The sequence below is a fragment of the Odontomachus brunneus genome, unplaced genomic scaffold, assembly GCF_010583005.1.
Source record: "Odontomachus brunneus isolate Ranch 3 - 2012 unplaced genomic scaffold, Obru_v1 Obru_scaffold_004, whole genome shotgun sequence".
Classification (NCBI taxonomy): Eukaryota; Metazoa; Arthropoda; class Insecta; order Hymenoptera; family Formicidae; genus Odontomachus; species Odontomachus brunneus.
The window spans coordinates 1,386,057-1,401,149 of record NW_022639454.1 but is presented as its reverse complement, the minus strand read 5'-3'; the positions used below and the strand labels follow the sequence as shown (position 1 = coordinate 1,401,149).

At 39.2% G+C, this 15,093-nt stretch overlaps 1 protein-coding gene across 1 annotated transcript in view; it reads left to right on the top strand.

The window, feature by feature from the left end:
* Positions 1–644: 644 nt before the first annotated feature.
* LOC116844929 (proton-coupled amino acid transporter-like protein CG1139) overlaps positions 645–15,093 on the top strand; it is a 31,681-nt gene continuing 17,232 nt past the window's right edge. The window contains exons 1-2 of the mRNA XM_032817105.1: positions 645–1,043; positions 14,455–14,504. Coding sequence (XP_032672996.1) covers positions 981–1,043; positions 14,455–14,504 — 113 coding nt within the window. The 5' untranslated portion in view covers positions 645–980. The remainder of the gene's footprint in view (positions 1,044–14,454; positions 14,505–15,093) is intronic.

Sequence of the window (15,093 nt, the reverse complement as noted above, 5' to 3'; positions counted from 1 at the left end):
CTTTTCAGATATTATAGATGCGACGCAACGATAGCCAGCGATTAGCACGGGGAGCGAAACGGCGTCGCATCTCTCATTAATTTCGCACGCATTATTAATAGATCCCTCCGCTCTCCTCCGTTCGTGCGCGACGAGGAGGACGAAGGGAGAAAAGAACACGGCTAAATTTACCGTGCAAACGCAGAAGCGCCCCGCAAAATCGCTCCTCCGTTTCGCTCGCGCGCGAACGCGTCGCCTGCATTCTCGTCCCCGTACAAGGACGCGCACCCTCACTCACCCTCGAGTCCTGTGCGACAGGAATCCGTGCAGGTGAAGAGGCAATCGCTTGAAGAGCTTGTCCCACGACTCGGGCTCCCGCTCGCTCAATTTTTTCCGTGACGCGCGTGCCCTCGCGGAGAAAAATTCCAAAATGCTGGTCGGCCCACCCGGGATGGCTGTGTCCACCATCACCTGCGTCCAGGTGCCATGTGCGAGACATGGTTAAGGGTACTATCTGCGTCGATTAGCCGGCCGAGAGTCGACTTCCCCCCCGGTGTGTGTTCTCGGCTCGGCCGAAACGACACGCGTACGAAACGGTACCGAGAGCCGCGAGTCGCATGCCGTTGATGCTATATAAATAATACTTCGCGCTAAGACTGAGACCAGTCGACTTGCGGCGGCCGTACCTGCCACGGCACACAATGCAACGCACCTTCAAAGATTAAAGAGTCTCGCACGTTGCTCTGCTTCTTCTTCTTCTTCTTTTTCTCCTCTTTCTTCTTCTTCTTCTTCTCCTCTTCCTCCATTCCTCCTCTCAACTCTTCCTCTTCGTTCTTCTCTTTTCTGCCTGTCTTTATCCATTCAACCCTTTCCTGTCACTTCTCACGTGTACCTCACTCACTCTCTCTCTCTCTCTCTCTCTCTCTTTTTCTCTCGTTTTGCTCGGTACCTTCACTTCCTACCGCGTTGTCGCATGCGAGGACTCATCGCCGGCCTGAAATATGGTGGTACCCAGTGATCCCTCCAGGATGTCGCACGACAATCTAGGATTTACATCGAGCACGGTGAGTGAACGACACGTGTGCATCGTCGACGCGTCGCTTTTCATTAAGGATCCGCGACGCACGCGTTTTAGACGCACGAGGAACTTGGGAGTTTTGGTAAACAACAGAGAGAGAGAGAGAAGGGAGACGGCTGAGTGGAAAAATTGCTCGTATCGTTGATTGACGTGACTAATTGAGCGCAGCAGACAGTTCCTGCCAATTCGTTCAAAGAGTATTCGACAATCCCTGTCTATCTATTTATCTATCTATCTGCCTGTCTCTCTCTCTCCTTCTCTTTCTCTTTTGCCACCTCAGTGATTCGTGACGTACTCGCCTCACCACGTGAAAGCATAGTGATACTGAAGTATGCAGTTTAGGGAAAAGATATCGTGTAATTTCGACGCATTTCTCTGACATAAAGAAGCACGTGTCTTCCTTAATCGATTAAAGTGATAGAACGAGGAACGAAGCGAATGTTAACACTGAAATAGCAATTTCAGAAAATTCCTATACAAATGAGTTTTTATTTATCTCGATGGGATATTTAAGAAGAAATATCTTATCACAACACACATTTGATACCGAAAAGTGCGTTAGGTGGGGCGTTTATATTCAGTCTCCCGGGATTGATCCCGCAGCTATGCGAATTCTCCTGCGAGGGAAAATCCCGCGCTTGGCAAAAAATACCTCGAGAATGATGCGACAGGATCGATCTTGACCGGCTTATCTTCGCGGAACCTCGGATTGGCGATCGGAAATGGCGGTATCACAATACGTTAATGATGATGCACACCTGTGACGAGGATATGTACACAAAGAAAAAAGCAGACTTACGTAAGACGTTTTACTCGCGTGTAATTATTGTCGGCTAAATATAAAGTACGAATAAATGTGACTTATGCATTTCGTTACTTATTTTTGTGGAAAGAATAGCATTTCTGCCTCTTATTTGTAGTAGCGATATCTACAATGATACATTTTTTCAAAGCTTTCCGGCCGGTGTTTAACTTTATCTACAAGCGCGCGCATAATACATGTAAGATAACGTGTGCAACGGAAGATATTTCGAGATATTTCGCTTGCCCCGAAAGTGCATCGCGGCGCGGAATTTTTGACAGACTCGCGCGAGGGAACAGCCCGGGAATAACAAGAGAATTTGATATTCAAACACCTGAGATATCTCGGAAACGCCGAAACCCGCGGCTATCGTAAATAACGTGCGCGGAAACGGCACGAAATTGCACTTCGGCACAACGACAACAGACGATAATTTACGCGACACGGCCGCGTGATGAAATATAGCCGCCGCGAAATTCGCTCGTCCGCAGAACGAGCTGTCACTACTGTCCTTTTTTTCTTTTCGCTTATAGCGACCAGTCGATTACAGAGCGAGATAATAATAAGCCGGGAGTGACTATTGCGCGCAGCCGATATTTTCGACGGCCGGTTGCGCGACGCTCCGATTATAAGAGCCGGTCATAAGAGCGGAAAGTTTGCGCGAAACCGAAACTGCTCCCGCAAGTCGAAGGACGATCGTTTGCCCTCAGAACAGTCCTCGCCGCCGTCCTCGTCGTACATTGTCGACAATGTGCGTTTCGCCTTTTTTTCTTCTCTCCTTGCTGAATCCTTTTTTATTCGTACTGCCGACAATAATTGGCGATCGAGACTGTTGCACAATGAGGAAACAGCAATGAACGAACCGCCCGAACTGGTCGGGGATTATAGCCGGTGTCTAGCGTTCGCTTTTGCGAAATGTCCTTCTCCCGCGACTTTTTCCTGGCGCGTGGCCCGTCTTTTTTGCACTCTCGCTTTTTCTCCTCCTCGTCGTCGCCGCCGCCGCCGTCGTCGAAGGCGACCAGGTACAATACCTGTCCTTTAGGCAAGCGCGATCGTTCCAAGTGTGTTCCAAATTGTCGAGGCGTTTTCTGCAGGTGTTTTCTCTTGCAATATAGATCCAGAATAATAATCATGATATTGGTCGCTTAGATTAATAGATTAAACGTAAGAGATACACTCTAAATTTCTTGGAGTGGGACTTTACTCCAAGGTAGTAAAAATTGCGCCAGTCGAAGTTAGAGCGAGAATTTCACTCCAAACGAGTGAAAATTCATTCCAAACGAGTGAGAACATTCCAAGCGAACAATTTTTTCGCTTGATTGGAGTGTGTTTTCACTCGTTTGGAGTGAAGTTCTCGCTCTAACTTCGACTAACGTAATTTTCACTATTCTGGAATGAAGTCTCACTCCAAGAAATTTAGAGTGTGCAAAGAGCGTATTTGCTAAGCAGACCTATGGATTATGTAAGTCATCTGGTGAGAGTTAATGTCTCTTAATCAATGAGGAGCGATAAATCGTGAAATGATGAATTTGTGTCTACAAATGCGCTAAAGTGACAAATTTAAGGTAAAAGATTGCATTAAGAGAAAAAATATCTGAAAAAGAAGTAATATTCATTTGGTGTGTACTATAACATATATATTTACATAAATAACATATACATTTACTCAAATCTAAATTTTACTGTTTAGATGGAATAAACAATTGCTCTTGTGAAAAGCTCAGGTTTTACGAAAATGTACGTAGTACTGAATAATATTTAATGTGTTGGTATAAATAAGTATGTGTTATTAGTACCTGAATAGATATATTTTTTATTTCTTAGATATTTTATTTCTTTCATTACTTATTATGTTGATCTTTTAATTCTTAAATTCACCGGAAAAATACTTTTTATTTCTCAGATTTCATCTCCCTCACACAGTCATTAATTCTCTGACACACGCCTAATCTTGCACATTCTTATGGATTTGGTCTTCAAATAAAAATATTTAAATTTTCAGTGTAGAATATATATTTTTTATGTTAAAAGTTTAAATACTCATATTTAAAGACCAAAGTAATAAGAACGTCTAGGATTAAGTACGTGTTCGCACATTGGTACTTTTACCTTACGTATTGCTTTTATGTCGAACAAATGACTGTCACACCTGACAGGAACCAAAGGATGAAAATGAGGCGAGCACACGCCGGTTTTACGACAAAGTGTGACGTTACAACACGTTGCGTATTAATGACGCGATCGGCACATTGCGTTACGATTTTTATCGAGGTTCTTCTAAGAAGGAAGCAGCCTCTGCATCCGACGTATCTTTGGTGAATATCACATGTCACGATACTTCTTCGTTTATCTTTTCGATTGTATACCTCCGGTTGAAAGTGAGACGGCTGCCTCCCCCCTTCTCTCCATAAACCCATCGTATAAATTATACCCCTTAACCCTTAAAGGTTAATTTCCCTTCCTTTTGCGTCATCACACTCCTCGTCATCAGCTTCTCTTTCCTTGGAGTCATTAGCTTGTCCCTTCCCCGTGTCAAACATCGCTATGTGTTTCAATCGATGCGGTTTACATTGCCGATTAACAATACACCGGTGGAATCGATCAAATAAACCTCCCACCCCCGGCGGCAATAGCATTACCTCACCTCGATGATTACTCAGTTTGGATCGCGACCAGTATCACCGTGCCACGGCAGTTGTGGAAATTGCTCCCAGCTGATAAGAATTTCGCTCAATAATTCCTGTTACAATCACATCAAAAGATAAGGTGGATACGCGACTCGTCACCAGGGTTGGGCAAATACGTATTTGGAAGTATCTAAGATATATGTTTAAATATGTATCTTATTTAGATACATATTTAAATAGCAAATGATTAAGTATCTTTAACTTTGTAATTAATTACTTAATATAAATCGGCGGTAAGAGGCGTAATTTAAGTTTAAATACTGTATTTCAAATACTTTTAAATACGTATTTGCCCAACCCTGCTCGCCGCAAACAACAACGCGCGCACATACGAGTCTCCCGCATCTCGAGCGCGTCCCTCGAAAATCCTCGAAAAATATGCGAGTCCTGGACATGCAACGCCGAGCGAGAGAAAGACCGCCGCGGGGAGGGAACGACGCTCGTTCCTTTTGGTGCGTTTTAATCGCCGTTGGCGATTCCGTCGGCGCGAAATCTCGTCCGGCCTTACCGGTTTTATCGCGATCGGAATGTACGCGCGACTCAATCAATGTACGACTGGTCTCGCGTAATCGACCAGAGGCCGGTAATCACGCGATTATTTACGCATCGTAGAAATTCAAGATCGATCGTGTGCACGGTAACACGGTGTCGACGGTGGCGGAGGTGCGTTTGCATAATGCGCCTTCGCCTCCTCTACTTTCTAGCGGCGCGAGTTGCACTTGCACGGCGCGCGCGGCTCATTACGCTCGAGGAAAAGCACTCTCGTCGCGGCATAATGTCAAGAACGATTCGCCACGTTAAGAATAGAAAAGAGACTTCGTGAGAAAGGGAAAGAGAAGAAGAGAGAGAGAGAGAGAGAGATGTGGTCAAAGTCCATTGCGAAATTCCCTCGAGGAAATTCTCTGATATGTTTCGTTTTTTCTTCCATTACTTTCCTCTTTCTATTATTTACGTAATTCGATATTTGCAAGTGACGCACGATTGCGACTCGCCACGTTAAGAATGGCAGAGCGACTTCGCGGCAGAGAAAAAGAAAGGAAAGGAGACGTGATTGTCGGTCAAAGTTCATTGTAAAACCTCCTGTCGGGGAGATTCTCTGGTATCTTTCATTATCTGCTTTTTTCCTTTTCCATCTCTTTACGAGCGATTTGACATTTGCAGCCGGCACGATTGCGCAATCGATGTCGCGACCGCGTCCGTCCGCTCATCCGTCCATTTCCGTCTGTTCCGCTATTGTTTTTCCAGAGATACGCGTATTCGCAGAAAATACGTATGCATTGCGCGTGTTCTGAATTTCTAATTCCTCGAGACCTTCCGCTCGGCCGCGATCAGTCCGCGTCTTCCGCCAGCGCGTGACGATATCCAGATAATTTTCCCAAGGTCCAACGACTTTCATAATGATGGTCGATTTTCATAATGAGTCTCAGCAATGAAGTGCAATCGCGATCGTGTGTAGTCACCAATGTTCACACATTCGCGGACTTCGACAATTATTTCGGGATAAAGGCGAAAGTAAGACGCAATGAGGCGCGACGCGCTCCACGTCTGTACTTCCGTGATAACCGATTACCATGTGAGAAAGTATGAAAACGGCCGCACGGCGGGGACCTTTGTACCCTCACGATAATTCGAGATTGTGCCAAGCATCTGATAAATGCGGACCGTGAATTTCGCCGGTCGCGAAGAAACGGATGTTAGAGATTGGGAGCACTTAAGACGTTACTTTTTCGTTTTCCCGTCCTCGAGTGGCCGTCAAGTGCGTTACGATACTGAGATACCTTGTTAGATAATATGTACCGCGCTATCATCGGCAGCTCTCTGTGCGATAATGAGGATCACTTGACGAAAACATATAGATTATTTCACCTGTCCCTTGGTCATCGTTCGAGGAGGAGGTTACGCGATCGCAGAATCGCGAGTAGATTAAAAAGGTGCGATGCGAATAAATTCGATAAAAAGTAATTTGCGCTTTTGAATGCACTTCACGTTGTCGCGACACCTGCAATCTCTCACATCGGAATTCGCGCCATACATCTCGCGATCGCTTCCAATTGCGGGCGTTATTAATTAACAATGAGCTTGTTACATGACGTCCGCATCATTTCAATCGGGCTCAACAGAGCGATCTGTTCACTCACCGGTCTTTAGCGCTCCGATAAAATCCGATCGCAATTTCATGGACGCGTGTATTTAGTCGATAATTTTGTAATGTCACTCGTCATTCCACACATAATTGGCGAAACGTCATAAAAGACGGTGAATGTATTTTAGATTAAATTTGAATATCGTTTTCTTTTTTTCCTAAGTTATATATACGCCATTGCTTATGGGAAGGATATCGTAGTTTCTTTTTCTAATAATAAATTCTCTTCAAAATTTCGCTGTATTCTATATTTCTATATAAAATATTGTTTCTATATTTCTATATATAGAATATTATTGTATTTTTAGTAGCGCTTAGAAATAGATTGTCAAAGTCTATCTTGCTGACTAAAATAAAAAATATTTATTTATTAGATACTAATAACATATTTATAATTAATTTACATACTAATAACATATTTTCTGAGATATGAATTCTTTTATTTAAATTCAAAATTTTAATAAAATAAGCAATCGTTCTTTTAGAAGCTAAAGTCTTAAGAAAATGCATATTTTTTTATTTGAAGAACATTTTATATTACTATAAATAACTATGTTATTAATATCCATCGAATAAATATCTCTTATTTCTTAAAGATATTTTTTTCTCTCATTGTAATTGTAATGTAAATTTCGCTAGAAAGACAGCAGATTTTTTTAATAATCATATTTCAGTTCCTAAACACAAGTAGCATCTATGAAATGTGAAAGAATTATTGCAGAATGTCAAACTATTTCTCTCTAACAAAAAAATTACATAATAATTTTTATTCAAAGATTCTCCTCACAAGAGAATTCACCCGAAGGAAATATATTCTCTGTATAATCTGCAGCAATTAACGAAAGCAGGCATGTATTTATCACACGGAATTTTTTTTAAATCTGTAATATTCCATTAGTGTGTTGTTTGGCTGCTAATATCAGTGTCTGGAGATTGGAAATCTACGTCGTCGTCCTATATAGATTTTTTCTCTTTAATTTAGCCGACTGTTTTCGTGAAATTGTGAGTTAGTAAACGTAACGTAATACTCTTATCTAGTAAGTATGGGATCGATAATTATCGATACGCTACGTCAATAAAAGGAGATATATCTTGAGTAAATATTTCGTTTACACCGAGACGTAGAGATAGGGCTCGCCTCCGAAAACAATCGTGTTTGATTAAAGTTAATCGTTAATAGTGATCCGCGACTTCGCGATCCTTCGCCGCGAATTCGGAGCGCCGTAGTAGATTGCCATCTGCTTTTACGAGCAAAAGTGCGAATTTCCGCTTAATAACACGAATCGTTCGACGGCGCGATCGTATCGCCATCCTGTCTGCTTATCGCCGAGATTTCGAGGCGATTTATTGTCACGATCGAATGCGCAATGTAAACGCGTAAGACCGGGTTATCGTTTGGAACAAAAATTACCGTTGCATATCACGTGTTCGAAATTATATCATATCTCTAAATGATGCGAAAGATAGACGGAGAAAATACTGTAGAAAAAATTGTAACAATATTTTTGTAGTCCTGAACTATACAGAATTATGATCGAAGTTACCGTATAAAGATATCTGACGATCCATGATGCACTCGTTGCGAGCAAGTGGAACTCACCAAACCAAATACAAAATTCCCCTACCATTACGCAAACAACCGCATCAAATTTTTTTATAACTTGTACCTACAGTCATTTCGGTACAGGCCAGATTTATGAGGAACACTGTAAAAGTAGAAATATAATTTTAACTTGTACTACTAACTTTTATCAATTTTAATAACTAATTTTAATAACTAATTATAATTACTCAGGGTTGGATAAGTTAATCTTTTTTTTAACTAAGTTAAAGTTAATGGCTTTGAAAATTTAACTTAAATTAAAATAACTTTAATTAAGATTTAACTTTAAGTTAAGATAAAGTTAACTCATAATGAAATTAGTTGAATTAAAAGTTAAGTTAATAAGAAAAAGTAATTAAAAAGTTAAAAGTTAAATTTGTTTCATTTCATGAAACTTCAGGGTCTCAGTTTTACAAATAACAAATATACACCTTTCATTTGGAAACATGTTTTATTTACAGATACTTATTAAATTTAAGTAATAAAGTTTTTTCGAAATTTTTATCGGATATTTTTCCTCGAAGATTGTCGAAAATGAGCCCTCCTGCACTGAACAGCCTTTCGACGTCTCGCGACACCTTTGTGGTTAACTTCAAAATAATTGAATTAAAAGTTAATAGTTACCGATAAAATGTAATTAAGTTAAATTAAAAGTTGAAAGTGTAAAAATGTAACTAAGTTAAGTTAAAGCTATTTAACTTTTTAACTTAACTTTTAACCTTTTAACTAGTTACTACCCAACCCTAACTACTTAACTTTTACTAATTTTAATTTTTACCACAATATTTTTCCTGTGCACGGAGTACTCTGGCCTTTTTAAGGTATGTAAATAAACAGGTTTGACAGGAGGAAACCCGATGAAACGTTCGGCGAGACAGAGAGACGCGGCCGCGACTACTCACCTGAGTGATGCTCGCGGCGCAATTTCGCCTCGCGAATTATCGCTTGCGCAATTTGCCCGACTCAGCCTAAGCGGTAATCCATTAATAATCAGCCGCGGGGCACGATGCAACAGATGTGCTAACGTTAAACGTGTACACGAGACAGCCGCGCGAATGAAAGGCTACGCGCAATGTTTATAATCCGGTTTGAATGATTTATCACCGCCGCTCATTGGCCCGTATAACGCGCACGTTTTAATCCGTCGCACGTGAAGTCACCGGCGACTCGGACGCGCCGACTATATCGCGGTTTATCGTGCGAGCTTAACGTCTTGTTCGATAGTCATTAATCCGCGCAAATCTGTTATGTGAGCGACAATCCTGTGCTTCCTATCGTACCACCTAGTACGTTGTGAACTAAACCGTGTGAAATTAATGTCGATTGTTTTGCGAAGGTGCCTCGCTTCGAGAGTTCGCGTGGTTCTCTGCGGGGAAATATTCGCTCGGAGAGAAGAAGGAAGGAAGACGAAATGATTTATGTTCTCTCCACGTACAGAATATAAACATCGTATATACGCACAAAAAATTGCGCACTGCATTCAAATCACTGTCGTTTGTTTCGAGTATTTTTGCAGTTTATATATTCGCAATTTCGCGTCACAAATTCATCATAATTATATATTAAATTTATTCAAGAGAGAGAAATGCATTTTGAATCTTAATAATAAGTTTGGCATTTCTCAACAAAGAATATTAAATTGAAGCAAAAATTCGGTTTGCTTACTATATAAAGTCGAAGCAACGCGGAGAGAATTTCATAATAAAAGTTAGGATTCTGTCGTAACTGATTGTTATTTCGTCTCACGTGTGCTACTTATATTTTAAGAAAGGTTCTATTAACAAATTTGCTATATTTCTAGCGAAATTTACTATATACCTTAGCAAGGTATACCTTACTGACGTACCTTATGTGAGACTTACTATTCCTGGATTATTACAAACCTAATAAAATTGAAAAGCATTTATTTGAAAAGAAACTATAATACTCTCTCCGTATATAGTTTCATAATATTCTTACAAATAAATTCTTCTTTCAAGCACATAATAATGAGCTTTTCTCAAATTTCTGACAAGTACTTTTGAAGACCATTATCAAGAAAACATTGGTCGTTGAAGATAACCATTACTTCAAAGAAGGAGAGCAAAGTGAGCATTCGCTTTCTTAGCGGCAGAATAATATTTTTCTGTGTGTACGAGCGAGATAAATAAAAACAGGCTCGACTACACGGGTAATTTCGCGGTGAGAAAAGCCCACAGGTGATAAAAAGCGACACGTTATCGATGTCTCGCGCTGAGTGTTGATTCGAGTATAGTTGGAAATTCTCCAAGGCGCGCACCGACTCGCCGTGCACAACGCGCGTATGTTAATATCAGATACTTCTGTGAACTTCCGTTTGATTAATTAACGCCATGGTGGGGAGCATCTACCGTTCAGGGAAACCTCCGCCACGCGCACAAATGTTACACGTGCACATTAACGCATCTCATTATTTTTGTGGGCGTAGCATTCTGCTTTGAAGGACGGATTAAATGGTCGTATCCGCGCATTATGCAATTTGTGCGTTTGCACGGCGTTTGCGCGTTGCACGTGAATTTTCCCATAATCGTCGCGTTACAGCTTAACTGCATGCAAAGAAGGCGAATGAGCCGAGCGAATTACGCAGATCTCGGCCGGTAATTTTCGCGTCAAGATTCCGCACTACCGAGTCTCTTCGCACGCGCGAGCAATCGTCACGAGTGGATTTCCGAAAAATCAACAATTTCTGTTGAACTTCTTAAGTAACACCTCTTAACGCAGGTCTCTTAATCGAACGCGCTCCTGTTGTAAACGTCGCTCGCTAATCGCGGCTGGAAACGCTATCAGTGAGTGAATGACATCGAAACATACACACATATACACATCGTGAATGAGATATTATCTATATTAATATGTTACCTCGCGCCTCACTCGCCAATAGATTCTCTCCTCCTTCCGACGCGGAATTCATTTCAATTTTATTTCGCTCAACGCGAAAATACCAATTCGCCGCTATATGCTTGATTGCAGAATTATTTGCACATTTTTTTGTTTTATCGAATAAAGTTGCAACGCTTCAAGTTGTCATAATTAAGAGAAGTGCCGCCGCAGGTGTACGTGCGTAATAATCGACTGTGACAGAAATCGAAGTGACAGCGCGGGGTGTGATAATAAATTTAGAAAGGATAATTATTTTATCTTAAAGTAGGAGATAATTATGTTATTTTATTACACAGGTCAACAAATTAAAGGGTATTTAATATCACATAAAACTTTATATTGATTTCCGAAGGAATTTGGTGCACTGAATCCAAATCTGGCCTCAGAATGGTTCCATCACGTCAGGGTTTTGAGATATTCTAACCTAAAAGTGCAAAAATGGCTGTTTTAGAGCATTATTGAAGTTTCCTCCTGGTTGCATAGAAATTTACCGACAAAAACTAAATAAAGTACCGTAAAGTACGAGTCTTGCCCTTCAATTTTCATTTTGGAACGTCCAAAAAGGATTTTTTTTCACCGAGATATAGCAGATTTAAATTTTTACTGCATACAGAAAATCAAATAAAGCGATGAAGTCGGTTCATTTGAAATACCTTAACCCTTTTGGTTTTGAGCAATTCTGGAAAAAAGAGTTTGTAGTTCAAAGGGTCCCGAGGGTCGCTGCTCACGAATCTGGACTCAGATTTCCAAAATTGAAGATAACGGATCCAATATGAAATTTCCAAATCCGAAGAATCCAAAAGAATTTTGTAAATCTGAGTCCAGATTCGTGAACAGCGACCCTCGGGACCTTTTGAACTACAAACTCTTTTTTCCAGAATTGCTCAAAACCAAAAGGATTAAGGTATTTCAAATGGACCAACTTCATCGCTTTGATTTTCTGTATGCAGTAAAATCTGCTGTATCTCGGTGAAAAAAAATCCTATTTGGACGTTCCAAAATGGAAATTGAAGGGCAAGACTCGTAGTTTACAATATTTTGTTTAGTTTTTGTCGGTAAAATTCTATGCAACCAGAAGGAAACTTCAATAATGCCCTAAAACAGCCATTTTTGTACTTCTAGGTTAGAATATCTCAAAATCCTTACTTGATGGCGCCATTCTGAGGCCAGATTGGAATTCAGCGCACCGAATTCCTTCGGGTAAACCTCTTACTTCTTTTGTGATAAAAACCTTATAAACCTGTGTCATTTACTCTGTTTTATTTTAAAGTATTTTATCCTTTGCATGTTAAATATAAAGGATCTCTTTATTAATTATCTTTTAAATTAACTTTTTATTTTACTTTGAAGTAGTTTTTAAAAACTTCTCCAAAAACAATTTTTAATTTTTAAAAATTATTCTAAAATAATTTCTTTTTAACAATTTTTTTATTTTACTTCGAGATAATTTATATACATAGTCAAATGTTTGTCTGTGCATGTTTCCTACTGACTTCTAAATCCTTTGATCGATTTAAATCAAATTTTGCATACTTACTCTCTGAAACCCTGCGATAAGTATCGACTACACGAAACTTAGGTACTTTATGCCTTCCCGCTGATTACATCCCCTTGACACTTTGTGATAATTTAAGTTTCGATGTTATAGATACAAAAGAGGCAATGCCAAATGGTTTAAGCTAGCATTTAATAAAGTATAATAACACGACTATATACTGAATGCAAAGTGGTTGTGGCAACAAAAGCGTCGCGACCTCATTCGACAAAGTGTGCAAATCGTTTTGCGACTAAAGAGTACACGTCCCGATGGACGTGTCAATATTAGAAACGATCATGTCGATCCACTTGTATCGGAAAAAGTCGGACGAAACCGTTAAACTGACATCTATAACCACTATAATTAGCGCGCGACAGCTGTGGTCTTAGCGGAATATTACAATACACGAAAATACGCGTAAGTAAGCGTGTACTTGCGATCGATAAAACGCGGGCGATCTCTACCAATCATCGCAGCTGGAAATTCCACGTCCTACGAATTGAGGTTCAACAAGTTCGCCGTAAGAGTCAACGATACATATCGCGTAGGCCAAACACGTGTAACATTTCCGCGGAAAAAACGCACGCGATCTTCCTTCTTGTTATCCTCCTGGTGTGAGAATCGCGTAAACCGATCGCATATCGTCTATGATCGTGAATCATCGCCGCGAATTATCGCCACTACAACTTGCACTTATTTATGAGGTATACAGCGTTCCATATCTGATAGCAAAATCGAAACCGATGATTAATGAGCCACGGTATAACGCAACGACGTAGTCCACGCGCGACGAGAGAACGCGGCTTCACTCACGATACTGATCGCGATACGCCACGGATATCGCTACTTGACGATGGAGGATATCAAAAAAGATATCAAGAACCTCGAAAATCACCGAACGAGCCGGTTCGAGATATACGCCAAGTCATCCTCGTGATATGTACATTTTATTCGTCGAGCATTTGCTAAATATGGCGAAAACGTCATCATGGATACGCATTTTCGTTATTGCTTAATCTTCAGAGAAGAATATTTTTAATGAAACCCAGATTTAGTAAGATAGTTAAAAAATTAGCGGAATCTCGTTATTTTGCATATTTGTGTATCTAAACAGCGGGCGTTCGGTTCTTTCAAATGCTAATAGCTTCTGCAAACTGAGAAAAAATGTTTGACATTCGCGCGTAATCATATAGATAAATATATATAAATTATATATATTATATATATATAATAATATATAATTATATATATAAATTTATAAATATATATATATAAATTTTATATATATATATATATATATATATATATATTAAATTTTACTATATTATTGGTAATAATAATGCTCATATATATGCATGTTACTACAAAAAATATGATTGGGGTTAAAAATAATTGTAATTTTAGTTAGATCAACCGATCAGAATTTCTCTCAGTATGAGAATCAAGTCTCGTATGAAATGTCTTACATAAAGTAAAAGTACAAATTGTCGGATATGTGTCTGGATCTTGAACATGTAATCCTGGACTTTTTATTTTTTATCTTTAAATACGAATATTTAAAGTTTCAACGTAAAATATGTATGCATACATTCTAAGTTTAAATATTCGCATTTAAAAATCAAAACGATAAAAATGTCCACGATTAGATACATGTTCGGAAATTAATACTTTTACCTTGCATCGTCTGTCTTTTATTGCCTTGTATAACTTTTCTTTTATTCTCGCAGGATGTTCTCCAGGACTCGAGAAGAGTATCGACCAAAGGATACCAAAATGAGTGAGTACATTTCGATACATTTAGTTTGTTTTGTAAATATATCAAAAATAGTTGACAGTTTTGATTTAATCAAATATGATGTACTTATTAAAAATTATCTAACATCTAAGACGATATTATCGCATATCTGAATGAGAAGTCAAGTGAGACATGTAATTCAATTTTGAAACGGACGTTTAAACATTGAGAGAAATACGCTTGATATTTGTAACTATGATCTCATATAGAATAATAATTATTATAAATTATTAAGACAACAATTTTTTAGTTAATTACACTATACTTTTAGTGATAATATTCTTATACGTTTTCTAATACTACTATCTTCGTGTTGAAACAATAAAAAAATATGATTTAAGTCCAGTTGATCCCAATTGGACTCCAACTATATTTTTAGTTTATATTCCAACACGAAAATAGTAGCATGCATATAATATCACGCATGCATATAGTATCATTAACAATTATATTACAATTGACTATGAGATGATTATTTTGATCATAATTTATAATAATTTTTCTGTATGATTACAGTTACAAATAATACAAACATTTCTCTCTCAGTGACAAATTTGCCTCGTCACTTATA